Source organism: Kryptolebias marmoratus, linkage group LG16, assembly GCF_001649575.2.
Source record: "Kryptolebias marmoratus isolate JLee-2015 linkage group LG16, ASM164957v2, whole genome shotgun sequence".
Lineage (NCBI taxonomy): Eukaryota > Metazoa > Chordata > Actinopteri > Cyprinodontiformes > Rivulidae > Kryptolebias > Kryptolebias marmoratus.
Window position 1 is genome coordinate 10,331,121 of NC_051445.1, and position 26,288 is coordinate 10,357,408.

At 41.5% G+C, this 26,288-nt stretch overlaps 4 protein-coding genes across 6 annotated transcripts in view; 3 read left to right on the plus strand and 1 right to left on the minus strand.

The window, feature by feature from the left end:
* Positions 1-482: 482 nt before the first annotated feature.
* On the plus strand, positions 483-16,403 carry si:dkey-17m8.1 (C-Jun-amino-terminal kinase-interacting protein 4). Of its 2 annotated transcripts, none has more exons than XM_017415605.3 (28): positions 483-611; positions 2,032-2,410; positions 2,490-2,684; positions 2,773-2,893; positions 3,035-3,105; positions 4,468-4,532; positions 5,504-5,576; positions 5,660-5,829; positions 6,392-6,630; positions 6,934-6,991; positions 8,714-8,866; positions 9,213-9,255; positions 9,350-9,477; positions 9,570-9,623; positions 10,517-10,654; positions 11,187-11,319; positions 11,428-11,514; positions 11,614-11,661; positions 11,779-11,920; positions 12,071-12,113; positions 12,198-12,278; positions 12,838-12,905; positions 13,268-13,416; positions 13,505-13,676; positions 13,802-13,915; positions 13,987-14,085; positions 15,316-15,405; positions 15,507-16,403. In XM_017415605.3, exons 2-28 carry the CDS (start codon positions 2,309-2,311, stop codon positions 15,623-15,625), a joined length of 2,955 nt encoding a protein of 984 aa, XP_017271094.1. In that variant the 5' UTR covers positions 483-611; positions 2,032-2,308; the 3' UTR covers positions 15,626-16,403. The 2 variants fall into 2 exon arrangements, with proteins under 2 accessions (XP_017271094.1, XP_037836221.1); XM_037980293.1 differs by having other exon boundaries at positions 11,223-11,319.
* LOC108235530 (transmembrane protein 238) lies at positions 15,893-18,161 on the minus strand. The gene is made up of 2 exons (XM_017415606.3): positions 18,004-18,161; positions 15,893-17,019 (listed from the first exon to the last, which is right to left on the minus strand). The coding sequence occupies exon 2, from the start codon at positions 17,010-17,012 to the stop codon at positions 16,683-16,685; it is 330 nt and encodes a 109-aa protein (XP_017271095.1). The 5' UTR covers positions 17,013-17,019; positions 18,004-18,161; the 3' UTR covers positions 15,893-16,682.
* Positions 18,162-18,463: 302 nt separating this feature from the next.
* Positions 18,464-22,724, plus strand: ccdc106a (coiled-coil domain containing 106a). The gene is made up of 8 exons (XM_017415255.3): positions 18,464-18,610; positions 19,073-19,142; positions 19,236-19,334; positions 19,447-19,668; positions 19,776-19,832; positions 19,921-20,196; positions 20,300-20,467; positions 20,572-22,724. The coding sequence occupies exons 2-8, from the start codon at positions 19,073-19,075 to the stop codon at positions 20,886-20,888; spliced, it is 1,209 nt and encodes a 402-aa protein (XP_017270744.1). The 5' UTR covers positions 18,464-18,610; the 3' UTR covers positions 20,889-22,724.
* Positions 22,725-23,224: 500 nt separating this feature from the next.
* Positions 23,225-26,288, plus strand: part of u2af2a (U2 small nuclear RNA auxiliary factor 2a) — a 7,577-nt gene continuing 4,513 nt past the window's right edge. Inside the window, exons 1-3 of one of the 2 annotated variants that reach the window (XM_017415253.3) lie at positions 23,225-23,789; positions 24,997-25,138; positions 26,104-26,139. In XM_017415253.3, coding sequence (XP_017270742.1) covers positions 23,741-23,789; positions 24,997-25,138; positions 26,104-26,139 — 227 coding nt within the window. In that variant the 5' untranslated portion in view covers positions 23,225-23,740. The remainder of the gene's footprint in view (positions 23,790-24,996; positions 25,139-26,103; positions 26,140-26,288) is intronic. The other variant, XM_017415254.3, reaches the window with a different exon arrangement.

A 26,288-nucleotide genomic window follows, 5' to 3' on the forward strand; every position in this document is an offset into this window, starting at 1 on the left:
GAAACTTCTCAGAACATGAATGTGTGGGAAAAAAAGGCAGGAAATCGGTGTGTTGGTGACACCACCTGCTGGGGGAAAAGAAATCAGCCTATCCTAACTTACAGTAAAAATGCTTCCTTTCTGCTTCCCTAAGTGACACACATTACATTAAACTGTTTTATTAGGATTACAATAAATAATTAAGTTGCTCCTTTTGTCTTTAGTTTAATCGAACACTTGCATAACCTTTTCAGCACAGAGCATTTCCCTGAAACATGCTGACTAGTTTTCAGGTATGTCAGGTATTTCTACAGGTATCAAGGGTTTACTCAGGTGACCTGACAACCCACCAGTCACGTGCCGTCGTTCAAGTTTCAGGAAACCTTTTTTTTTCTACTTATGAAAACAAAACTTCACAAGTCCCGCCCCCTTCTGCCACCCTATTGGCTACAGCTCGCGACTCCGGGGCTCTGATTGGACGGCCGGGAAACGCGTCCGCGCACGTCAAAACTAAACAACAACTCCTCCTTTTAAAGCTGGTCTTGTGGGTACTTGAAAGTCGTCCGCGGAGCGAAGTTGGCGTGAATTTGAGCTCTGTTCGGTGTCGAAATGAAACATTCCCGGGACTGAAGGTGAGTCTGTTGAACCCAGCAGGGGCGGCTTAGCGACACGGCTCGGCGTTTTATTTTTCAGGCAAACTTTGTTTAAAAAAAAAAAGCTGCTGTCGACGTCTTCAAGGTGTCCACTATCAGTCACGTTACTTATTTATACAGAACAGATGTGTGGCCTTCTTCATCCTCCTTATGCTAACCTAAGCTAAAACAGAAAAAAAAATAACGCAAATCATGCTGGGACACAACCTGTTGCTAAATCAGGCTGTCATGTTTGTGTTTAAATTTAATCCCCTTACATCTCCATGTCCTGTTTGTTTGGGCTCTTTTTCAGCACATTTCTGTGCAACATCATATCAGAGATAAACATAAACAAAAAAAACCTCTCTTCAATCAGTTAAATGTCTTTGGTTTTAGTCACATAACAACTAAATAAATGAATAAAATCCTGAGGTGCAGTCAGATTTAATTATAAGCTGATATGTTGGGTTTTTTTTTAAAATTTTTTGTCATTAATCATTTTAAGGAAATACTCCAAATATTACTTATTGTTTTTGCTTCTTCTGAGGAGTTGCAGGTTTTGTCTGATTTGATGAAGTGTTTTAACAACTGCTATTCTATATATTAGATATAATAAAAGACTGATTGGTTAATTGCTTCTGCAAGTTTAAAACTAATAGTTTAGTCTGTATAAAAGCCAGAATTCAGATATCGACCGATTTTTGTATCCACCAATATTGGCCATCTAAAGAATTCAAATAAAATCTGTAATCATCCCTGCTGGTACGTAATTAACCAATTCCCAATTAGGAAAATAAAGCTGCTACAATCATCTTACTGTAGCGCACAATTTAGTTGTTTTTTTTTTTTAAATGAGACTATTCTTCTACATGTAATTTCTAAGTGAGCAGTTTTGCCTAAGGGTTGTTAAATATACGTTATTTAAGTTAAGCGATTGCTGGTGTAATTTGTTCAATAAAAAATGCATATATGTGGACCACAAATAAAAATAAAAAAATTGGTGTGTCGGCCTTCAGCTGTCCTGATTTCTAAATATCAGCCGTAGAAAGTCTCGTATCGGTCGACCTCTACCTGAAATGTAGGGACACTTTAAAACAAGAAAGAAGTATTTGGTGGTTATTTAGCTACTAAAATGTCTACAGAATTATTTTCATTAGTTTTTACTTTATAGAACTACAGAAAAAGTGGTTTATGGTCAAACTTGCTGCTGACTAAAAACAGCTTTAAGTGGAAATCCACGCAGCTCCGCAGGTTGTATCTAAATGATCTGTTTGCAAACCCATAACTTTGGACGTCATCTTTGCCGAGTGGATCTGTCTGCTGCCACGCTTGTTTTTGTTGTGCTGCACAAAGTAACAAATGGTCCTTTTTACAGTTAAACTTCCATTATCATGGATTATCTTTGGGTTCCCTCTTTCAGAATGGGCTCTAAAACGCCTCCAGACGACACCTAACCCCTGCAGAAATCGCCCGCTGAGAGGAACGCTGTGCTCGCCAAGCGCCGAACGGAGACGAGGATGGGCGGCGCAGGTGTAGGCAGGCACGTCGGAGAGCTCGCTGAACTGTCCGTTTTTGGTTTGTGAGGAAGTATAGTCGAATACTTGTCTCACAGAGTTGAAAGAATTTTATTTTTGTGTTGAGTTTTGGGGGGCGGGGGAGGGTTTTTGCCAGTTGTTATAGAGAGTTTAAGTAATCTGATGATGGAGTGCAGCGAGAAGGTGCTGTGTGGGACGGGGGAGGTGGACCTGGACCCCAACATTGTGAGTGAGGAGGCAGGAAAGCTGTACTCGGAGCTGCAGGTAAGGCCTTCTCAGGTTCTGCTTTGGTTCATTGTTATTTCCCATTTGACCAAACGCCCGGGTCCTGCCTCTGCTGCAGACTGTGATCGAGACCCACGGGGAGGGTGTGGTGGAGTCCCTGGTGCCCATATTTGTGTGGGTCCTGGAGGGGCTGGCCTCCTGCAAAGCCCAGCTGAGGGAGAAGGAAGACGAGGCGGAACAGGAGAAAGCTGAGCGAGAGGAGCTGCTGGAGAGATACCAGGCCGAGAAAGCTCTGAGGAAAGGCAGCCAGGAGGTGAGACATGCAGGGGTTCCAGCCTGTGAAAGCAAATAAAAGTACCGGCTCGCCGTTCTGAACGTGCTAAACCCGCGTTTCCCCTCAGAGGTATCTGGAGTTGGACGACCAAATTGAACAGGAGCGAAGAGCCATGAGGGGGAGGGAGAAGGAGCGCGAGCAGCGAGAGAGACAGCTGGAGAAGAAAGCTCGAGAACAAGCTGACCAGCGTGAGTTTTCAGCGGCTGCCGGCGGGAACGGCTTTCTGTTTTTGTTCCCGTGAAGAACAGACACTGCCTGTAAAGTTTCACTGAAATCCTGTTTCGTTTTTTTTGCCTGACCGAAGCTCCGTGTGGTCTCTTTTCTCGCAGTGGTGGCCTTGGAGGAGCAGAAGGCGACTCTGAGCAGAGAGCTGAGCACGCTGAGACACACTCACAGCAAGGTCGGCTGCGTCGGCGTGGGCCAAACGCTGAGGCGTATATGCGACCGCCGAGGGGCGTGGTTTTAATTTCATTAAGGGACTTAAAACGATCACCTTTTACGTTGTTTTCTTTCTGCTCTGGAGTGATATATCGTCACAGAGCATGGGAAGGTGCCACATGCCTCCTGAGTGAAATCTGGGGATTTTTACTAGCTTGATATTGAAAAAAAACACAAAAAGAAATTTGTTTTAATTCGTTAGGAACAACCCAGAAACGACTAAGGCACCGACCGGACATGAAAAACTAAAGACTGAAGCTCAGGTTTTATCTCCACATCGGCTGAGAGGCTGATGTGATTCCTGCTCGTAAACAAACACGTTTATATTTGAGTTAATGCGCCTCGGTCTGCGCTGCTTCGTGGTCGGACTGAATGTCTCGATGCCATCGTAGCAGCAGCGTAAATGACAGGAGTCGTGACGATAATAAAACGCTCAGAGACGGTTTTGCTTCCACTGAAACTGCCAGACGGCGGAAAGTCGACGCGATAATGAGGAAGAAAGACAGAAATTAGCAGCACCTCAAACCGTCAGAGAAACCTTTTGAAACGTGGATTTTTAACAACACACCCCAAACATACAGTAAAACGGATTTTAGAGAGCAGAAACTAAGCTAACATTAAACCCTGATCTTAATGTCATCAGAAATATGGAAGCTAAGGAGAAATTAAATATTTAAAATTTCCAAAACTGAAGCAAATGTTTATTGAAGAACACCGAAGGCATCTGAAGGGCTGCAAGGTGTTAAAGCACGTTTATATAGCTTGCTAATTTATGAGATTTTTCTAACAATGTACGGGTATTCTTTATCTTCTAAGATTTATTTTGTGTTTTTTATAATACATGGAAAAGAAAAGTACACATCTTATCTTCTAAAATAGCTGCTGGATCCCAGAAAACAGAAACTGTCGACGTCAAAAAGAAGCAAAAGTAGTTTCAGAAAGCTGCTTGTCTGTTTTTTTGTTTTTTTGTTTTTTTTTTTTGCTGTTGGGGAATATTTCTTCTTACTGAGCCCAAAATCTCCACCTTTTTAACACAATCCACCAAAACACACACATGAATAACAACCGTTCTTAAATACACGAAGAAATGTAAATGAATTTTTTTTTTTTCTTGTCTCGGGTTCGAATGGATTCTGGGCTTTTAAAACTAAAACTCCGTTCAGGCCTACTAATGTTCAGGAAAAGGGCTTCTTGCTCCAAAGATGGAACCAAAAGCTCTAAGAACCTTCGTGTTTAAAACAAACACGCTGCGTTTAAACATCTGCTCAGGTTGAACTCAGGTAAACTCTCATCTGACTCCTTGTTTTGTTTCTTTCTCCTTTAGTTAAACCACTCGTATCGGGAACTTCTGGAAAAGAGGAAGGACTCTGAACGGGATTCTCCTTTGAGGTGATTTACAGCTCTGCGAACTCATTCTGCACGCTGCGTCTCACACAGGAAGACCATAAATTATAAATAATCGACAATTCCTGCAGCTTTAATGTGAAACCAACACAGGGCTGCTGGGAAAAGGAGCCTCGAGCTCGTCGTGTCAACATTAAACCGTTCTGTTGTTTGACACCGGACCGGAGCACTGTCTCGTTTTAAAGATATTACAGATTGGAATGTTACTTTTTATTTAAAATGGTCGTTTAAAACAGAGGTCCCCAAACCCCAGGCTGTGGACCGGTATCAGTCCGTGGGTCATTTTGTACCGGGCCGCAGAGAAAGAATAACTAACTTACAGTATTTCCGTTTGAACGACATTTATTTTGAAAACCAGATTCTCTCCATTTCATCCGTCTATGACTCACTCTCGATGCGTGTCAGAACGCTTATTGAGGTCACATGATCCGTTACCGCTAAAAACAAACCCACAAGCAGCAAAATGAGTAAAAAACAAACGTCTCTGGAAGATGGAACCGTCTGGTTACTGAGAAACAGGCTCAGGGCTTCACTGATTCAGCGTTATGGTGAGTTGTATTCTTCGTGCACTTTATATTTGTGGTGTCTTTTATTTTGAAGGGCGTGTTTAAACACAGAGAACATCAGGGGGAGGAGAGGCTGTTATTCATCTTGATAACGCAGCTAACAAAGCTGCGAGGACACGTTGGATTTACGTTTATTATGTTTTTAAAAAATACCCCCGTTTTCATGCCGCTTGCATCATTTTATTTTGTTGTATTTATCCGCCACACCTTTAAAGGCCGGTAAATGATAATGAACCGGTCCGTGGAGCTGAAAAGGTCGGGGAACCGCTGTGTTAAGAGATTTAAAACAATCTGAAATACAGGATTTAACATTTAGAGATGTTTATGTCCACCACGTTTGTGTAAATATATCTTGAATTCTTTTTCTTTTTTACTTCTTGTTGCCTTTAGGAACCACGTTCGTCCCAAAAATGCAGACTTTCCAGCTCACCAGCTGCTGTCAGATTCCACGTTCAGTGAAAAGGTGAATACATTTTCATTCAACACTCTACATGTCTTAAAAACTCTGTTTAAACTCTGTTATTTATTTATTTATTTATTTCCCAGATGATTCAAAGGCCACATTCGAACTCGGGTCCCCCGTGTTTGGATGATCCTGTGGCCAGGGAGGAAAAGGGGAACGATGTCGACCCAAAGAGCTCTCTGGATCCGTTCGTCACGGACATCATCAGCTCCACGCCCGAGCTGACGCAGTTTCACGACGGCGGGAAAACGAGGTAATCTCAAACCGTAAACCAGGTTTGGCGTCGATACGAAATATTGATTAATTGTTTGTTTTTCCCGTATCTGAATGTGTGTGTTTGTTTATCTGTCTGTTAGCGAAATATCTCATAAACCACTGGACACATTTTAATCAAATTCTCAGAAAGTAAACATGAGCTGTACATCTACACCTGATTAACTTTTGGAATCAACGCTGTTTAACATGGCAGCCGCAGCTAATCGACATCAGAAATCACAAAAATGTCTATAACTCAGTAAGTTTTACAGATATTGAGCTAATATATGATGTGATAATAGTTGAGTCATCTCCAGCTCATACTCTGAGCAGGACATCTTTGCGATATCACATAAAATGACACAGAACATTATTTTTCAAGCTTTGACCAAAACATCTACAAGTCCATCTTTTCATCTTTTCCCCCAACACAAGACGATCCTAAAACTCCGGCACGAACGGCAGCAGGTTTTTAACTAATACCTGAACCAAAAGTTCCCTTCAGGTCGAGTTGTTTTCCAACATTCTCATAATTAAATTTTATTCCCAACCGTTTTCAGCACCCCGGTTAAAGCTGAAACCGAAGCGCCACTGAAAGAGGAGCTGGGGAGCAAGCTGGAGGACGAGCAGACGACCGTGGAGGAGGAGAAGGACGAGAAGAAAAAGGAGGAGGAAGAGGAGGAGGATGAAGATGACGGCATGGAGTGGGATCTCCGCAACACGGACTCCGTCTTCTCCGAGTTGTCGGAGCTGAGTCGAGATTACGTGGAGAGCGTGGACCGGGGGGCGAGTGTTAGAGGTGAACCTTTTCACACACCTGACGTCAGCCAAAAGTGAATGAATGAATGAATGAATGTGACAGCAGAAATGATATTTAAAAACAAAATAATGAAGCTGATGGAAGTGGCAGATGAGGAAAACTAATAATGATTAAACAATCTATTAAAAAAACCACTTCCAGCCTCCTGACAGGAAGTGTAAGTACATGACAGAAAACATTTCATATTCTGGATTATTGTTATTTTACACATAACTTTATTTGGTGTGAAATATAATAACGTCCAGTTTGTTGTTCTGAGTGTTTCTGCTGTCCTCTGTCCAGGCAGCGCGGACCAGTTCGAGGAGATTCTTGCTCAGTATGAGGATCTAAAACTCCTTCAGTGAGTCTCACGTTCACTTTTCGTTTTCGATTGTCATCACTAGTTTTGTGCAATTCCTTCAGTGGATGGGAGTCGGTCCGGTCCAGCGTAATAGTTTCTTCCTTCAGTAAAAATAAAAACACACCAGTTAATCTGAACAAGGAATGCCAGCTTTGTAATGTGAACACAAAACCAGGTGGGACGTAAACTTTATTTTTAGTAAAAGAAACGCCCTCTTTCACTTTCGTTTCATGCTGCAGCGTTTAACAAAAATGATTTTGTCCTCCCAATATTCTGTTAAGGTTTATAAGGATTTTTTTTTAAAATGGAGTCTAACATTTGACAGCAAGAAATATTATTTTAAAAGTAAATCCATTTTTTATTTATTCAAAGTGGATGTTTCTGCAGGTTCAGCCCAAGGTCAGATCAGTCGGTGTTGAGTAAAACTGACAAAGAAGATCTTTATCCCAGAATAATCTGTGTATGGTTCGTTCTTTGGTTTTTTCATTTCAAAATACAATTGCAAAAACAAAACAAGCATGTGTTTTTTTTTTGTTTTGTTTTTTTTTTTGTTTTTTCGTTTTTAAAACGAAATTAGAAAAACGGCAATTGCAAAAAATAAAAAAGGGGCATGTTTTTTTTTTTTTTTTTTTTTTTTTTTTTACTGCAATGGTTAAAGCAAAGACGAGCTTTTATTTTGTTGTTAATTCAACGGGACCTTATGGTGGAACCAAAAATGAGGACCTGAACTCTTTTTCAGTTACCAGTAGGTGGCGGTAATGTACTGATTTAATTACTGACTTGGAATATTAAAGAAATCTTGTTGACGGTAAGATTGTCAGCTCTCAATGAAATGTGTTGATTCCCTCTAAATAAGACAAACGGATCCATTTTTAAACTGGTAGATTCTGAAGTGCTGACTGAAAAAGTTCTTCTTCTTCTTGTGGATTTTAATGGCGGTTGGCAAGAAACTGAAGGTGTGCATTACCGCCACCTACTGGTAACTGAAAAAGTTATGTGCCGGGAGTTCAGGTCTTCATTTCCGGTTCCACCATAAGGTCCCGTTGAATTAACAACAAAATAAAAGCTCGTCTTTGGTTTAACCATTGCAGTTAAAAAAAACACAAAATGTACCCCTTTTTTATTTTTGCAATTGCCATTTTTCTAATTTTTAAAAAAACACATGCTTGTTTGGTTTTTGCAATTTTATTTTGAAACAAAAAAAAAACAAAGAACGAAACCATACATGGATTCAGAATGCACTCAGTTAGGATATTTGACGTTAGCGTTTAGGACAATACGAAATAAAACGAGCGTGGAGTTCCTCTTTAAAAGGAACGCATCATTAGGACAATAATGTACGGATTTACTCTGTTAGACTGACATCAGGAGCTCAGCAGTGATGCCTCGACAGTCACCGGATGTTAAAACGATCTTTGTATTTCTGAGCAGCAAGTAAGGAATCATTTCCTGCTAAAAGAGCTGCAGGTCTTAACTAAGTGCTTCACAAAACGAATCTGACTCTAATCCTCCACATGACATGTCAAAGCAGGTGTTTCAAATAAACTTGCTATTAAAAAAATGTTGTCTTTCCATCATGTTGTCCATCTTTTGTAAATGTCTGTAAGGAGTTTTAGATTCTCTCGTATAAAACCAACTTTGTTTTTTTTTTGTTTTCGACCTCCTTAAGTCACATTTCTGTCCTTTTTTTTTTTTTTTTTTTTTTTTTTTTTAAATCCTCAGTGAATCGGTGGAAGCTGCCCGTAAGGCTCTGATTTCTCGGGTGGTCGAGCTGACCGACGATCGCTCCGCCCTTATCCTGGAAGTGTCGACTCTTCAGGAGACCCTGGCACGACTGAAGGGACGGGTGACGGAGAAGGACGAGGAAGTTAGGAGGTGGAGTTGATTTTTTTTTTTTTTTTTTTAATTTTTCTTTATTGGCATTTTCTGCATCTGTTCACACACAAAACATACATGAACAATTCACATTCAACCTTCATTTAAAGTAAAATAAAATGTAATAAAATAAGAAAACCTTTGCTTGGGAGCTCATCTTCTAATAGTCCTTTTATCCCGTCCCGTTTGTCGAGTTCTTTCTGTTTTTCGTCGCCGTCTTTGGTTTTGAATATTGGGCCGCTTATTTTCCATCTGTGTTAGACGTTTCCCTCGTTTTAATAAAAGTTCTGTTTGCTCTCCAACTTGTTTTGACCTGTATTTGTCTTCTGTGCTCTGCTTTTCGTAGACTGCGTAAAGAACTGGAAAAGTGTCAGTCCGAGGACCCAGACGTAAGCAGCTAACGTACAATATTCCACAGAAAACTGCGGGAATGTTAACCCCGGTAAGTGAAACGCTGCGCGGCTCTTCCCCCCCCCCTCTCAGGCCGGTGCGCCCGCCTCCACGCGTCACTTCTCTCGTTCTGAAATGGCCCGCGTGGTGATGGAGAAGAACCAGTACAAACAGCGTCTGTTCGAGCTGCAGGAGGCCGTCAGACACAGCCAGACGCTGAGGTAACCTTTGCCTCCCGCAGCCGTTTCTTCGAACTACATTTCAAATGTTTTTACCTCTGCGGGGTCGTTCAGTACTTTAACCGTCTTCACAGAGCAACGAAAGTGGAGAAGTTTACAGAAGAAAGACGGTCAAGCGTTTGGATAAAGTAAGTTCGTCTTCTCTTATGTCACGATTTAAAAGACGTTCGGCATGAAGCTACACCATCGTCCTGTTCTTACTTAGATTCGCAGTTTAGTCCGAGGTTTGAGTGATGTAACATCGTTCTGGAAACAACATTTGACAGCTCTGTTCTCAAAGCTGATGCTTCGTAAAAACAGATAAGCTTCCGTAAATCAAGCTCACAGTGAAACAATAAAATACTGAAACTTTATTTTGTTGGGGGCAAACAAAAGAAAACATTGTGTTAAATAGTTTGTTTTGTACGTTTTATTCTTGATATTTTCTTACCTTTTATTCGGACATTAAAAAACACATTTATTTTCTTTTGAATGGCACCTAATTGGTCATTTTTTAAGCAAATGGTTAAAAAAAATTCCCATTTTATGCTTCATTTGTCTAAAAGTAGTGACCAGTAATGACTCTAGGTGTCACATCTCTAGTTGCATCTAAAAAGTTTTTTTTTTTTTTTATCCACCCTTCCATTTTCTGTCCCCACTTGTTCCTGTTCAGGGTCACAGGGAGCTGGTTCCTCCCGCTTACAGATGAAACGCTCTCCCTCACACATGGGGGTAATTTAGAGGAGTTAGTTAACCTAACGTATGATTTTAGCCTGAAGGAAACTGGAGAACCCGGATCAAACCTGTGAGGAGAGCAACTCTACACTGAAAAACTCCAGCTGGGAGTTGAACCTGCAGCCTAACGGTGCCAACCCGCTGCTCCACCTAAACAACAGTTTCAAACACAAGAACCCACACAGTCGGGGTTTAATATGTGACAAAACTCTTCCTGTCAGTTTGCCCGTTGGCACTTCTGGTCAGAAAAATCCGACTTTTATTCTAAGATGATGGTTTTAATTTTATTTATTCTCTTCAAATTCAGGTTCAACCGCTTGTTTGGCCTGTCCAAGGAACCTCTAGTCCCGCCTCCGTCTGCGTTGGTGCGGCAGACTTCCCCGTCGTTCAGCCGCCCTCCTCTGGAAGCTCCACGTCTACCGCCCATCAGCCGAACGCAGCCCGAGTGAGCGCTCGTTTCTCGTTTCTCGTTCCTCGTTCCTCGTCTCTCATTTCTCGCCTCCTGTAGAGTTAGAGCCTGAGCTTTTTTTTTTTAGGCAGGGTGCATATATTTAATTTTTCAGTGAAAGTCAGTCAAAAATCAACCCCCAAACTGAACGGAGAGTAAAGACGATGCTTAATTTTTGACGTTTTTGGGAGAAATCTCCAACGTGCTGAGCTCGACTTTCTAAAAGTGTCTCTGATTTATAAATAACCTTCAGGAAGTGCTGTGGGAAATTAAGCTCCCAACTCTTTTGCAAGTCGGGATGTTTGCAAAAGCACAGATTACAAAATGCTCCTTCTGTAAAGTCTTTAAACACTTACACAATCTTTGAATTTCTTTGTTTATTAACTCTGAGGAACAGAAAGCGCATTATTAACGAACAAGGAGCTTTTTGGTTCGTTTTCTTCCAGTGGCCACCGTCCTCCTTTTGATTTGATTAATCATGAGAATAGTTTATTGTCAAGGCTGTAAACACGAGCAGTATTTTCTCTAGATCTGTCTCTTCGACTGTTGTTTCACCACGACTCAGGAGGAGGGAACTCTACAGAGAAATTCGCTCTTGGATTTGGGGCGCCCTGGGAAAGCGACACATCCACGGCTGGAGCACGCCGCTGGCAAACACTCAGGTGATACTGGGCTGTATTTGTCGCCATAATAACTGCTGCTCAGCGCTCTGTTATTCCTGCAGGGTAGTTACAGGAAGTATTTGTGTGTTTTTTCTGTAATTGTTGCAGGAGTCTGGTGAACCTGTGCTGGAGCCTAAAGATGTGCCCGTTTTAGTGCAGCTCAGGCTGTTCGATCAAAGAGACTCCACTGCCAAGGTGACTCTTGTCACAGCAAAACTCTTACAAGCTTCACATTAAATCTGTGGCGCAGCTAAAAATCCTTTTTTTTTTTTTTTTTTTACATTTGCCTTTAAGATGAACTGTGCTGCTGCAGTCCCACCTGAGATTTCCGGAGAGGCCACAGTAAGTCGGATTATCCTGGATTCCTGATTATACCCGCCCAAACCACAGCTGAACAACGCCCGAGAAGCAAGTTCCTTCATGTTTTCCCCGACTCTCCTGTCTGCCCGTCTCTGCCAGTGCTCGGTGTGGGTCGTTTCCGGTCCCGCTTCCTGCAGTGACATCACCGTGATCGACCCAGCGCGGCCCAACGCGGTCCTGGATCAGTTCAGCCTGCCTCCCACGGCCCCAGCCCTCTGCATCTGTGCCGTGCCTCCCGTAGGTCAGTGGAGTCCGCTTTCATGCTCTTGCTTCTTCTTTTGTCGCTCAGTGTTTTTACTGGAAGTACTCAGGGAAACAAAGAGTCAGCATTTCCGCTGTCTCATTCAGTTTGGGGTTCGTGTTGTTTTTTTTTTGTTGTTTTTTTTTGCAGATAAATCTGCCAGCACCGTGTGGATTGGAACTCAGGAAGGAAGGTAGGATTCCTGAGTGCATCTTTAATATATAACAAACTCTCTTGGCCCTCTTATTTTTTTTTTAAATCTGTCTTTCCCTCCCAGTATTCTGATACACCCGGCCTCTGGAAACAGGAGGTGCTGCCTGCAGTCGGTGTGTCTCTCGGAGGGCGTTCATTCTCTCACGTGAGTTCTGTCCGTGCTGTCTAACACGGGGCGGGTCAGGTCCTCTGGACGGGTTCTTCGTAGTTGAAACGCTTCATCTTTTACATCGGCCAAAAGGATGGCCCAGCACAGAAGAGCAACACCATCAGACCAGGACTCTGCGGTTTACTCCCACCTGCAGGCCAGCGGTCCCTCCTTCAGGGATGAAGATGTGCACGTCCTTCATACAGAGGAACGATGGTTTGAGAGGGGAGTGAAGGAAGCCATCTTTGTGAGGAGAACCTGTCCTTCATTTAACAGGGATGGAGGTCTCTTTGTCCGACTGTCCCCCCTCCTACAGCGCTGTTATTGCTCGTTGATTCGCTGCGGGATACGGCCGAGTTTGTTTGCAGCTCCTCGGACTGAAGAAGTCCTTTTGGATAAAAGACGAAACGTTTCAACGAAGAAGAACCCGTCCAGAGGACCTGACCCGACCTTGTTAGGTTTATCTGCCTGGATTCTTGATCATTCTGCGTTTTAAAATGCATACAGTGTTCACGGTGTCGAAGATGAACTTCTTTGTGTTGGTTTGATCCTGCAGGTATTCCGGCGGTCGGGTTGTTGCCGGTTTAGCTGATGGTAGTTTGGCATTTTTCTCTCACACTTCAGGTGAGGACCCTTTTTGTTTCCTCTGCACACCTAACCAGTTTCACGGACAAACGGACGGACAGATGCACTTTAGTCATCCTGGCCTGGGAAATGTCTTTGTTGCAGCAACAGACTGAAAAAGGCCGGGAACAAAACGGTGCATAAAAAAGGTTCTAACTGGGCAAACAGTCATTAAGGCTGTGTGCAAAACAACATTTATTTCAATCAGAGGTGGCAGATTTTCTGCACACATTTAAGGAGCTGAGCTTTCTTTAAAACTTAGACTCATCCCGTTCATGCATACAGCCTCAGTCTGTTCCTTTTACTTGTAGACGTATGGTATAACTGACATGAGTGATGAAACGGAGTGTCTGGCTCTGCAGATGGCTGGAACCTGCAGTCTCACTCTGTGGTGCCTCTCGAAACAAACCCTCTGCAGCCTGTCCGCTGTTGCCTTGCGAAAGGTGGCCGCCTGTGGGTGGGGTACTGGAACAAGGTTCATGTGGTCGACGCTGAGAGCAGGAAGGTGGAGGTAAAGAAGTGAAAGAAGCGTTTTTTTTGTTTTGTTTTGTTTTTTGGAGCGTGCTGTGTTTAAGCCTCTGATTTGTCTTGCTGAGCAGCTGATCTTCTCGGTGTCGGAGCGCAGCGAGCAGCAGGTTCGCTTCCTGTGCGCGGGGGGAAGCGGGGTTTGGGCGTCCTGCCGGCTCGACCCAGTCGTCCGGCTGTTTGACTGGTCCTCTGGACGGCCGCTTCAGGAAGTCGATTTTACATCTCTGGTCACAAAAGCCTTAGGTTCTCAAACACTGTTTCTGCTTTAACCGCAAATTAGTTCTGCGTACAATATTAGTACATTTACTTTGTTCAGATTAACTACAAAAGACAAGCTAATCTTAATTTCTCTTTTTTTCCTGTTGAAGGCCAGCCCTTCCTGTCGCTCTCGCCTCTCCAGATCTCCTCTCTCACCATCATCTCTGGTCGTCTGTGGGTGGGAACAGGAGGGGGAGCCATTTTCTCCATCCCCCTGTCCATAAGTACGTTTGATTCACTCCACTTTGTATCATCAGAAATACACTCTGGTCTTAATTGTGCCAACTGTTTCCAGCCTCTGAGGATGTTTCCATCCCGTACTGCTCGACTGCGGCGGCCCAGCTGTCGTACCACGGACACAGACAAGCAGTCCGATTCATCATCGCTGCACCCGGTGAGGATTTCACAGTGAATTAGACCTTTTTAAAAGATGTTTTAAAATGATTTAGGAGGATCTTTAATGGCTGCACAGTTAAAATTACACCTGGTTTGGGCATTTTAGTTAACTTTAGGGTGATGTTATTGGATCATTTAGCAAAAAAATAATAAATTTATCAGTTTAATATCAAAACTTGGTTAGGATCCCAAATCGTACTTAACAAGTCATGTTTCCCCTTCAGCTGAAGTATAGAGATGCTTCTAATAAATGTCTTCCAGTTTCTGATTTTTGTCTGGCAGAAAGTTTCCTCCACTCCTTGGTCTGAAACTTTTAGATTTAACTGTTTCTTTGTTGAGTTTCATGCAGGAATAAAATGATCACCACAGGAAAAAAAAATCAAATTAGGGTTAAGATCCAAGCTTTAACTCTGCCATCCTTTGTTCGAATTACCGTGTCCTCGACATGTTCTATGCTTCAGCGTTATTTTTTACATTAGCGACTTCAAGTTTTGCTCAAACAATCAACACAGAAGAATTTATGGTGGATTCTGTGATCGCGAGCTGATCTGGTCCTGCAGACGGAGGCATTTGGTTTTAATTCTTCAAAGTTTATATCAGTATCTTTTGCTCAGTTGCTTCCTTTTGGTTTATACAAATTATATTTTGTTCAGGAGGCCAAAAATACAATTTTAAATTTGTTCTTGTTCTCTGGCAAACTCTCGATAGAAGTCCTGTAGATTCTGTAAGGATGGTCTAGGATTGTAGGAAACGTCTTTAATTATTTTGCGGTCTGCTCTCAGGCTGAACGTACTCGGACTGCTCGTACTGGCCCAGCTGGCTCTTGGATTTAAATGTTTTCCAGCTGTAAATTAGCTGTAAATTACGTCCCTGACAACACAGTTGCTGAATTCAAATTTCAGTCATCCTGAAATCGTTTCCCCTCAATGCCTCAAAAAACCCTTTTTTGGATCACAGGTTATAAAAAACACATTCATTCAAAAATGTTCCTCATGTTTTAACCGGTTATGTGTGATCTAGTACTCCTGAAACAGTTGTAGGTTTTTAGTTTACTCGCAGTAATTACAGGTCTGTAGTTTCTTTTCTGTCTGTCAATATTCTCAAAATGAAAAACCAAAGCCCATCTTTATCTGCCCAAGTTGAGAAAGGATCAGGGTTTTATTTTGGGATGACTTCATGTGTGTGTTTTATTTGCTCCTGAGTGATGATGAGCCGCTTCTTGCCTCAGGATGTCTGATCACGTCTCCTGGCAGCAGCCACGTCACCACAGCTCAGCTCATCCTCAGCGGCGGCGAGGGCTACATCAACTTCCGAATCGGTGAGTTGATTTTAAAATCCCCTCCACCCGCCCCCCTCGTCCGCTCCACCTGCTCTACCACTACCGGCTGAACGAGTCTCATCAAGCGTCCGACTTTTCAGGAGACGACGGAAGCGACGAGCCGGCCGAGGTGTCGCAGGCCTCGCCGCAGCGGTCCGAACGCGGTCACGTGATCATCTGGCAGACTCCCACGCCCTCTGTGCCCAGCCCTTCCCTCTGACGCGGCCCACGTGTTCGTCGGAGTGAGACGACGTGGACGTATGGCAGCGGGATGGGGAATCGAGGCGGAGTCGACCTCTCAGCGAGGCAGCAATAAAAGTAGCGATGATTTGATTTTTGCCGTTTCAGATCCGTTTACCTCATTTGTTTTTGGATTCTGGTGAATGATGATTTTGCCTTTATTGGATTTTGATATCAGTGCTGTATTTTGGTCAGTTGTCAACTCCGTAAGCTGCCTTTATGGAGTTTCGCACTAATGATGAATTCAGTTTTACTGAAAAACATCTTATTAGATTTTTTTTTTTTTTTTTCAACACAGAATAATCTTATTTCTTTGAATCCTTGTCTGCTGTACATACTTTACTGGTAAACTGGAAACGGGTTTATGCCTTATTTCAGCATGAAGACAATCGTATAAACATTTTGATGCTGTATTCAAACTGAAGACATCTTTTGCGATGAGCATTTCTGGAGTTTTAGCCATAAGTATTAAGTCAAAGTGCTCATTGTTCCAGGTGGAGTGAATGCAAATATCTGCACATTATAAAAGCGTCTATGTAAAGAGTCTGACATCTCCTTAAAAAATTACTTTTCAAACTTTTTGCTTGACTCTTGTTTTTCAGGAAAGTGCTTCAGAGGCTTAATGTGCTTTGTGGTTAAATTTGATTTATGAAATGAGGGAAAGAAGTTCTTCCAAGTGTCCGTGCAGTGAAACGGCCTGATGTCACAGAAGCTCTTTATTTTTCTGAAAAGACTAAATAAAGTTTGTGCAAAAATATGATTATTGTCACTTAAGTCCCTTCTGTTAACCTGGTGCATCGATACAACACAGTTCAGTGAGAATTTGACTGAGGTTATTAGTAAAAAAATGCTGCAAATCAGGAGATTTAATCTTCAAAAACAAAACAAAAAAGTCCATATACTCCTGCAGCGCACACATTCTGTTTCCTATTTAAAAAACAAGCCTGATAAGTGACAATAAAATGAAAGCTTGGCAGTCTTTATATAACAAATCAAAGCAGCTCTGTTGAACTTTTGAAACGCTCGGTCTTGGCTCCCTACGCTGGGCTGCTCCGCGTCCTGGGGAGCCGCATCCGGCGACTCACGGAGCGGGCCAGCCGGTCCACGGCGTTGCCCACAGTCCTGCTGTGCTCCTTCTGTAAACGCAGACCCTCGATGTTGCCGCTGTACCACAGGACCCAGCCCGCCAAGGAAAACAGCACCAGCAGGGCGCCCGAGTACACCAGCAGGTCCCCGAAGTCTCGGCCCTGGATCTCCAGTTGGGCAAAGACGCCCACCAGCAGGGACGTGACGCCCAGCAGGTCCATCAGCACCGCGAACACCAGGGCGAACTTACAGTGGGACAGCCCGTCGTACTTCTGCACCATGGCTGCTCTGAAAGAGGAAGAGGAGTGTTGAGTGGGGTCAGGTCAATGAACCTGCCTAACAAACAGAAAGCCCTGATCTGACTGCGTGCTGGAAACGTAAATATTAAAGGAGCGGCACGAACGAGTGAGATATATCAGTAATGAGCAGTAATAAATACAAAAATAAAATGCATTTGCATATATTCTTAAAATATACAATTGTTAAGCACTGCTGTTGTGACAGAAAAGGCACAATTGGACCATTATGTGTCAAAGACTAAACAAATTAGCTATAAAATACAATCAAAGTGACAATAAATTTATAATTATAGACACAAAATAACCACTGAAAGATGAAAACAAACAGCAAAATGACACACGGAACTGATCCAGGTCTCAAAAATATTAAAATTAGACAGAAACTGAGAAAAACAACGGTAAATGTACAATCAAGCAGCCCCAAAATAACCTTTAAGGAATAAAAAAAAGCTGCAAAAAGACACCCAGAATTAATTTGTGTCACAAAATGATTAAATTTAGACAAAAACGGAACAAACCAGAGCTGCAGTTTTACCACAAGGTGTCATAAAACACAAGGTTACCCAGATGGAGATAAAAACAACCACAAACTGTACTTTCATGGTTAGGAGGTATTTTTGTGTCTCATGGTCTTTTAATAAAAAAAAAACAAACTAATGATTCAGGAGCCTTTAAAAAAATAGCAAAGTTTGTATTTGTTTTCTCCTTTCCTCATAATGCTGATAGTTATATATATCATTATAATACAAAAAATACCTACAATGAAATAGGTCAAATGTAATACAACTGCTACTTTAAAACACAAACATTTTACCTTAAAGATATTTTTAAAACTTGGTCTTTTTAAAGCCTGAACACACAACAGGTGCCACACCTGTCATGTAAATCAAGACGGGACTTATTTAGGCAAAACCTACAAAACAATCAGGTTTATACAGATTTTTATAACTTTTAGGATAGGTGAGACACTTACCCTTTTCTGTGGCTGATAAAATCCTAAAAATGTAAAACTAATTAAGGTGGAAATCGTGCGTTTCAAGGTCCTCTGCTACCGAGCGGAAGGGAAGCGACCATCGCTGAAACCCGACGCCTCGACACCTGTTTAACTTGTCCTCCAGGTGACAAAAACAGTCGGGTTTTTTTTTTTGTTTTGTTTTTTTTTAAAAACCTTTATGTGTCAAAGTGGACAACATGACGAGTTACTCACAGTGTTACAGCTTAAAACTGTGTGTTTCTAATAATAATATTAATAAAGACATTTTTGTTACGGTGCACACTTTAAAATAAAACAAAAAATCTATTAGCAGGAAGTGCCAGACAACAAACAGTTCACAAAGATATAAAACTTTTTTTTTTTTTTTTTAATAAAGTTGTATTTTCTCTCAATTTTGACCCGTTTCAGCCGTTATCGAGTCCTGGTAAAGCCGGAAATGACGTCACGGCGCGCTGAAAAAAAATAAAAGAGCGATAATTGTTATTGTTAGCTTGTTAGCTTGCAGGCGAGCTGGTGAAATGGAGATATGACTGAGTAATAACGTCCTATTACATATGCGCCTTTAAGTTATTACAGACGCTAAGTGGTATGTACCTCTTTCTGTGGCATATATTTGTGGTGTGAAGATCTTACTAGTGCCAAAAAAACGAAATTAAAAAAAAAATTGAGCACATATAATAAAAGGGGAATGTAATGTTATATTCGGACTACATTTTCTTGCTAACCCTACACAAAGCTAACGTTGTCAGAAGCTCATCTCTGACGCCCTGTGAGCGCATTTTCAGGCTTCTAGAAACTTATACTTTAGTAATAAAGCCAGTTTAACTGTTTAGGTGTATATTATAGTGTCTGGACTGAAATAGATTTAATTAAATTGGCTCTGGATTGATTGGATGAAAGCACAACTTTGTGAAAGCTGCTCTGAGCTGCAGATTTTGTTCGACTGAAATGTGTAACAAAGGCTCTTCGGTTCGTCTGAAAACATGTTTGTGACTTTTTTTTTTTTTTTTGACATTTGTCTGATGTTGACTAAACGTTTTGTGCTTAGATGGAGGACGGTAACAGGAGTGATGCTGCTTCTACATCCAAGAGCCACACGGGCTCCCTTCACCTGCAGAGTAAGATCTGTTTCACTCCAAGTGAACATAACTGTCCTGCCGTCAAGTCACATCACACGGTTATTAAACCTCGCGGTTGTTCACTTTTTGCAGCTCCAAAAAACGAGGATGCCTATGAAATCTCCATCCCCTACGAGGAGAGCAGCTTCGAGCAGCAAGGATTCTTCAACCAGTCGGATCAGAGTTTTGACGGTGGCTGTCAGCTGAAACATAAAGCAGTCGCTGTTCTCCGGCACGCATTATATATTCCGCTTGTGTGCGGCGCGTTCGGTGACCTTTTAAAAACTATCCTTGTCGTCCACAGAGCCGCCCTCGAACGCTGGCCCGTCTCCAGTGAACAACTCGTACATGGTGATCACCAACCTGCGCACCCAGCTCCAGATCTCCCTGGAGAAGAACTCCTGGTTGCAGAAAAGAATCGAAGACTTGGAAGAGGAGAGGGACTTCCTTCGATGCCAGCTGGATCGTTTCATTTTTTCCACAAAGAGCCAGGGGCAAGAGCAGAGTCAGAACCAGTACAGCAATGGTGAGGGCTGGAGGATAAAGTCCCGCTGAGGACATGTCCAACAGTTTGACTTGTAGTTTAACGAGCAAGTTTTTTTTTTTTCTCTCTTTGCGTTTTCCTCTCACTAGGGTATGAATCAAGACGGTTTACCTGGAGGGCAAGAAGAGAAGATGATCGTCCTGCAGGTAAAAACACAGACCTACGCCAAGCTGGTTAAACTTAGAAAACAATATTATTCGATATACGGGTGCAGCTTTTCCTTTCTCTTCATAGAACAACAGAAGGCAGACTCACAGCATTTCCCTTCACGTCAGTTCATCCAGCGGAGGCCTGGTCCTCCCACTATGGTGTCTTCCAAAAACCACATCTCCAGTCCACTGAGCACTCAGCTCACGTCTATGAATGCTTTGTTCAACTCCACGCAATCCCAGGCCCTTCTGCAAGGCCACAGCCACAGCACTCCCAGCACCACAGCCGGCAGCGGCTGCAGCAAAAGTGGCAGCGTCACGAGATCATCCATAAACGAAATGAGCGGGCATAGTGGTCCAGGTAACACAGATCAGTTTGTTTGAATTTACCCAGCTGCCTTAACCAAATCCTGCTTTTTATGATGTGCCTTTTACCGGCCAGATTTTTTTTTTTGTCCTCACAGATTCCCTCTCACTTCTGGGAGAATCTGACGACTATTTGGAGCAGGACGGCTTCATCGAGGAGGAGGAAATTATATCAGGGGAGGACGTAATGCCAGATACAATCAGCACCAACAGGCACCAGTTAAAGAGAAGGCGGCTCTTCCGAGCTCCAAGAGAGCGCCAGAGAGGTAAGGAGAAAAAAAAAGATCCTGCAGATTTTAAGTTTAATAACTGCAGTCATTACCCAAGAGACGGTTGGAGCTCACTCTCTTTGGCAATTTACCTTTTTCAGTAAAAGACGCTGCTGGGGTGCTGTTTCGTTATAAGAAGATTCTGCTTACGTACCAGCGGCTCAAAAACATGTCTAAAGCCTTCCAAATCCACGGCGTTGACCGCAACACCGTGGCTTCCACCACGCCCATCGCTGAGCTGCTTCTGGTGGCCCCGGAGAAAGTGGCAGAGGTGGGAGAGTTCGACCCGTCCAAGGAGAAGCTGCTGGACTACGCCCGGCGCTGCTACATTGCCCTGGACGAAGAGACGCTCAGCAGAGTGCAGGCGCTGAAGAAGAATAACCTTCTGCTGCCCATCTCCTACAGGTTCAGACACTGAGTTAGGAAAGGAGTTATCAACGTAAAGTGTCTCGAGAGTGCAAAAAGTTGGGGTTGTTAATGAGGAGAGAAAAGGCAGCTGGGTTTCTGCTGTGGGAGAGCGGATGATTCCCAAACTCCCTCTGCGACTGAGACTCTTTTCTTTTGAGATAAACTTTTCACGCCACACTAACGCTTTCACTTTCATGTGTGGTAGTTTGACGGATCGTCACCAAAATCAAGATGTGGGGTGCCAGCTGTAGGTCGTGTCTTGGAAGAAAATCAATTTCCAGGCATTTCCAGATGAAATCACTCAAACAGGTTTATTTATGTATGGTGCACGACATATAAAAGACAATTAACATCAGAGACCCAGCTCCGAACGGGAAGCTCCGAATCAAAGCTATGGCCCCACCAAAGTCAACACAAAGCTTATATTAAAGATATTGGACTATTGAAAGCAAGGAGGGTCTAGGGAGGAGCGAGTCAATCTGGTTCCCATGAAGAGAAAAGTCAACATCAATCCTGTAAACAGGTTCGTTCTGTGAGAACGAAATCATAGCAGAGTCCTGACTTATCAACAACAGGTGTTACTTTATAATAAACTCCATCATTCCAGTCGTTAATACTCGGAGAGCAGTGTCACAACTGTGTCAAATAAATAAATAAATAAAATTAGAAATGTGTCTTACAAGGAGAAGAGAGAACATTCATTTTACCAGTAAATTAGCTCGAGGTTACAGCAAATATTTATCTTTTCTGTCCTCCACATCTTGATCAGGTTAAGTCCAGTCATTCACACACTGAAAAATAAATCTTATCACGCAGGATTGACGAACTCCCATCAGCTTGTTAGCTTTAACAGTTCTTATCTGTTCAAATGTGCTTTTATTTCAAAGAGATCATCCCCATTTTAATGTGTTATCATTGCTTTATGTTTCGTTTCCTCTTACTACACAGGTTTTATACTTGCCTCAGTGCGTTTTTTGTAAATTACTTGCATAGAAGAAACTAGGAGAACATTTCTCCGGCTCATCAGCCGACTATCGTAAAGACGAGAGCAGTATCATTGATTTCAACCGGGTTTTCAGTTTAAAAAGATTTTTTTTTAAATTCTTTTTGTTGGTGATAATTTAGCTTTCCGTTCCACTAAAGGCTGCTAAACCATTTTAGTCTATGACCCCAACTAAATTGTTTTAAATGTCACCTCTGATGCTGAGAATCTTGTAAATGTTTTTTTTAAACAACACTTTTTTTTTTGTAAAATATGACTGAGCGTTCACCCGGTTTATTTGTTACGTTTTGGTTACTTGTGAAAACTTTTGAGCATAACACATTTTTTTACATTTAGAAAATCAACTAAAGTAGATTGTTTTTGTGTACAGAGGGTGTGTTTTATGTTATATTACCCCCAACACAGAGCCTGTGATCCATAGCCCTTAGGAGCCTTGCAGAAACTTGTGGACTATATCGAACCATAATTTGAAGTGCATTTAGCATTAAGGGAAAACATTGGGGTTTCTTATGAGATGCTTCTTGGCCTAAATTTTAAGGAGATAATTATAATAATAATGTGGCTCACACAACGTTTTTTAAAGCTAAAAAGCAACAAAAAAGGGACAAAGTATCTGAAAATTTCCTTCAGGTTGTCAGAGTTTGTAACACTAATCTGTCCGAAACACTGTATTACACTCACCTAACGAATAGCTTTCATCAAAAGGCATTAAAGCATCGGGATTCATGCAAAAAATGTGAAATTTATCCATTAAATAAAACTGAACCTCCACTGAGAAAAATGTGTACGATTTATTAAGAGTACTGTTAAAAGAAGTGCAATAAAACATTTGTTTTCCTACGACTTCATGTGGGTTTCTGATTATATACATCCCGTTATTTGTACTATGTAATTACTGTTTTTGTGCCATCATTTGTATCCATAATGCAGTTTTTTTTATCATAAGATTGACTGATTTTTGGTGGATCACAGACATTAAAGCATTTCAGCATAAAAGACTGGCACAGAACTACATCCAAATGTGTGCAGATTGTCTTGTAATTTAGTTTTTCTCCATTTAAAAGTGAACACAGGAATGTTTCTTTAAAGATTAACTGCTCAAGGCCACAAATCCAGAGTTAAAGGTCATTTTTGGCTCGCAACTAAGAAAAACCTTACCTACAAATTAAAAGTCCTCTTTTTTAAAATCAGATTTCAACAGTTTATCATTATTACCAGGTTACGTTTAACTTAATTTGGAGATAGAATAAGAAAAGTGGCATGTTTATTTTGATTAACACGATTAAAACTCTACTTTTTTTGGTATGCTCCTTTTATTCTTTCGTCGGAAATTCAACACTCATCAACTTCCGGTGTCAGGGGCTACCTGGGAAGCGGAGCAAAAAAAAAAAGCGGGCATACTGAAATTTTTCCTCGTTTTCTGCCGTTTCGAAACTTCAGAAAACCTAAATATTTGGTTCATCGGGTCCAACAAGTGCTCCTTGTGGCCCAGCGATCCACTCGGGTTTTGCATTTCGCTCATTCATTCGGCGCTCGCAGCGGGCCTTTTTCTTCTGGACTCATGCTAACGTTAGCATGCTAACAGGAGCACGTTTTTGTTTGTCAATGATTCCCTCTGTTGCGTTGCAAAAAAAAAACAAAAACACAACGCGCCGCTGATGTGTGAACTGCTTACTGACCTTTGCTAAATTTATTGGGACGCAGGCTGCTAGCTGAAGCTAGCTAACTGTAGCTGTAACAGCGAGGTATCGGTATTATTATTTTTTTCGAAAGTGTCGCTCGCTTTGTCGCTAGCCTGAGCTAGCCGCCGCCGACTGAACAACGCAGCGTCTGAAAGCGTAACAGGCTCCAACCCAGAAATGTCGGACTACGACGAATTCGAAAGACAGCTGTCTGAAAACAAACAAGGTAAACCAATTGCATATAAAACAATATTTATAAATAAACAAAAAAAAAACAACAACACTTGTGGTTTGGACTTAAAATGACCGCTATCGTTTTAGCCCTCTATGATGGATATGGCTATTTCCAGGAACGCTCGGGCTCGTTAGCTTACAATCGTTTAGCCTCCAAAGTGTGAACTTGCTTCATTTGGGTTTAAATAAAGCTCTAATATTTACAGATACATTAAATTACGTTTGATAACGTGCAGCCCGACTGGGTAAAGTTTAACAGACGTGTTTATTGAAGCTGGGATTGGCTATAACATGGTGTTAGGTAGACTTTAGCCTGTTAGCATTAATCTGTAGCAGCTGTGGTGATGAATGCGTTGAACCGTCATCCAGTATTTCCACAAAACACTTGACCTAAATATATTTTACTGCCTGCAAGGCCACTTGATTCATCATACAAACACTTTATTTATCTATTATAAAGGTCAAATTATCCCAGTTTTGTTTAAATGAATTTTGGGGGAGTTTCAGATTAAAATTGTTCTCTTAAATCGAAACCATACATTTACTAAAATGATCCAAGAGTTGAAATGTCACTTATTTTACTGTTTAGAAAACTTAATTTAGCAACAAACACGGAGGGAGATTTATTTGCTGAATTCCTCATTTTGTAAGCTATGTTAACTTTTTTGAAGTGTACCCAGTAAACTAGCAATGGGATGAATATTTATGAGTTTATTTCGTTTCATTAGCAGCCACTTTAAAGAAATAAACTGAACCAGCTGCCCAGCAAAAATAAATAAATATATGACTGATGTAAGTGGAAAAGGCTATGCATCAGTCTGACCAAGTTAAACAAAAATCTTGGGCTTGCTACTTTAATTATTTAATTCTTTTCTACAAATGCAGCATCACGTTTGCATTATGTGTTACAGAACCCCCAATTTCAGGTTGCATTCCTCGTTTCTCCACTTTCTGTATTTGTTTTATATCGCACCCACTCAATCACACCTTTATTTTGTAAAGAGAAAGATAGATTATGTAATTTGTTAGTTACAGCTCAGAGACAGATGATGGAAAAACACAGAGTCTGAAGATGCTCAGAACTAACTTCTTCTGCGTTGCAATCTCCCCGTCTATGTTCCATCGAAAGTGATTTTTTTTTTAAATTTTATTTTATTGTAAGCAGTTCAGTTTGGCTTACCTGCTCTTTATCCCCGCAGCTGAAAGGGACAAAGAGAACCGCCACCACCGGCGGTCCTCGTCCCGGAGCCGCAGCAGAGAGAGGAAAAGGAGGAGCAGAGACCGGGACAGACGCAGCAGGGATCGCCGCGGGGACAGCAAGGAGCGGAGACACCGGCGCAGGTTAGTACCAGCCTACAGCACCAAAAAGCTGCTGGACCTTTGTCTCATCGGTTGTCCAACTAAACTGGTTTAATGTCCACGTCGGTCAAACATGAAACACAACAGCTATTTTTTACCAGATGCTACAAATCTTGATCATTTGTATTGAGTCCAGTCCAAATATACACATGGGTGACATATTATAGTTAGTAATTGATCCAAATTTGAAGTCATACTTGTTTTTTTTGCCTCACCAGTTTGTTCAGATAAAATTGTGTTTTTATATGTTAAACAAACAAAAATCAAAATGATTAAATCTTTATATAATTAAAAACTGGATTTTTGTTTTTGTACCTTATTTTAAAAGTCTAGTCACGTCTCATTCTAAGCAATAAATCAAGCTGAGTGTTATTTCTGTAAAGTGTTTTCACTTGAGTTTATTCAGACTTTTAAATAACTTGTTAGATTTTGTGATTTACTAATAAAATACACCATTTAGACCAGTGTTATTCTTAGTATATTTTCCCTTTAAACCTTAAGTTTCCTATCATATTATTCAGTTTGATATATTGGATGTTTTGGGGAAGTCCTGGTCAGGATGTGTTTGTTTCCAGCTGCAGTGTTTGATAACGTTTATCATACAGATGAGAGTTTGCGCCACAACGATACTGGTTGTCATTTTCCTCAGAACTGGACATATTGAGGATAACATCTTTTCAGGATTGCAGTAAACCTAATCGTAACAGTCATACTGATTCAGTTGTTGTACAAAACTAAAAGAATTTATTTGTATCTGAAACTGTTTAAATGTACTGTTAAAAAATGATTTGATATAGATAGTTGACCAAATTTAATAAAAACTTGCCCTGTTTTCATTAAGGAATGATTTTTGAGTGTAAAGATAATTCACGTTATGGTTTTGCAAAGTAAAAATGTTGTTAAACGTGCTTTAAGAGAAACCTGAACTACTTCCGATGTCCTTTCAGCTCACCAGCCAACTACCCCCAGGATAACGCCGGAAGGTAATACAACAAACCAGAGCCGGTTAAAATAATGTCTGATTAATTGTGTGAATGCTTTTAAGCATTCACACAATTGTTTTCCTGTTTCTCTTTCTTATCTATTATTCTTCTTTCACTATTCCGTACGTTTTTCGGCATCTAACTCGTTC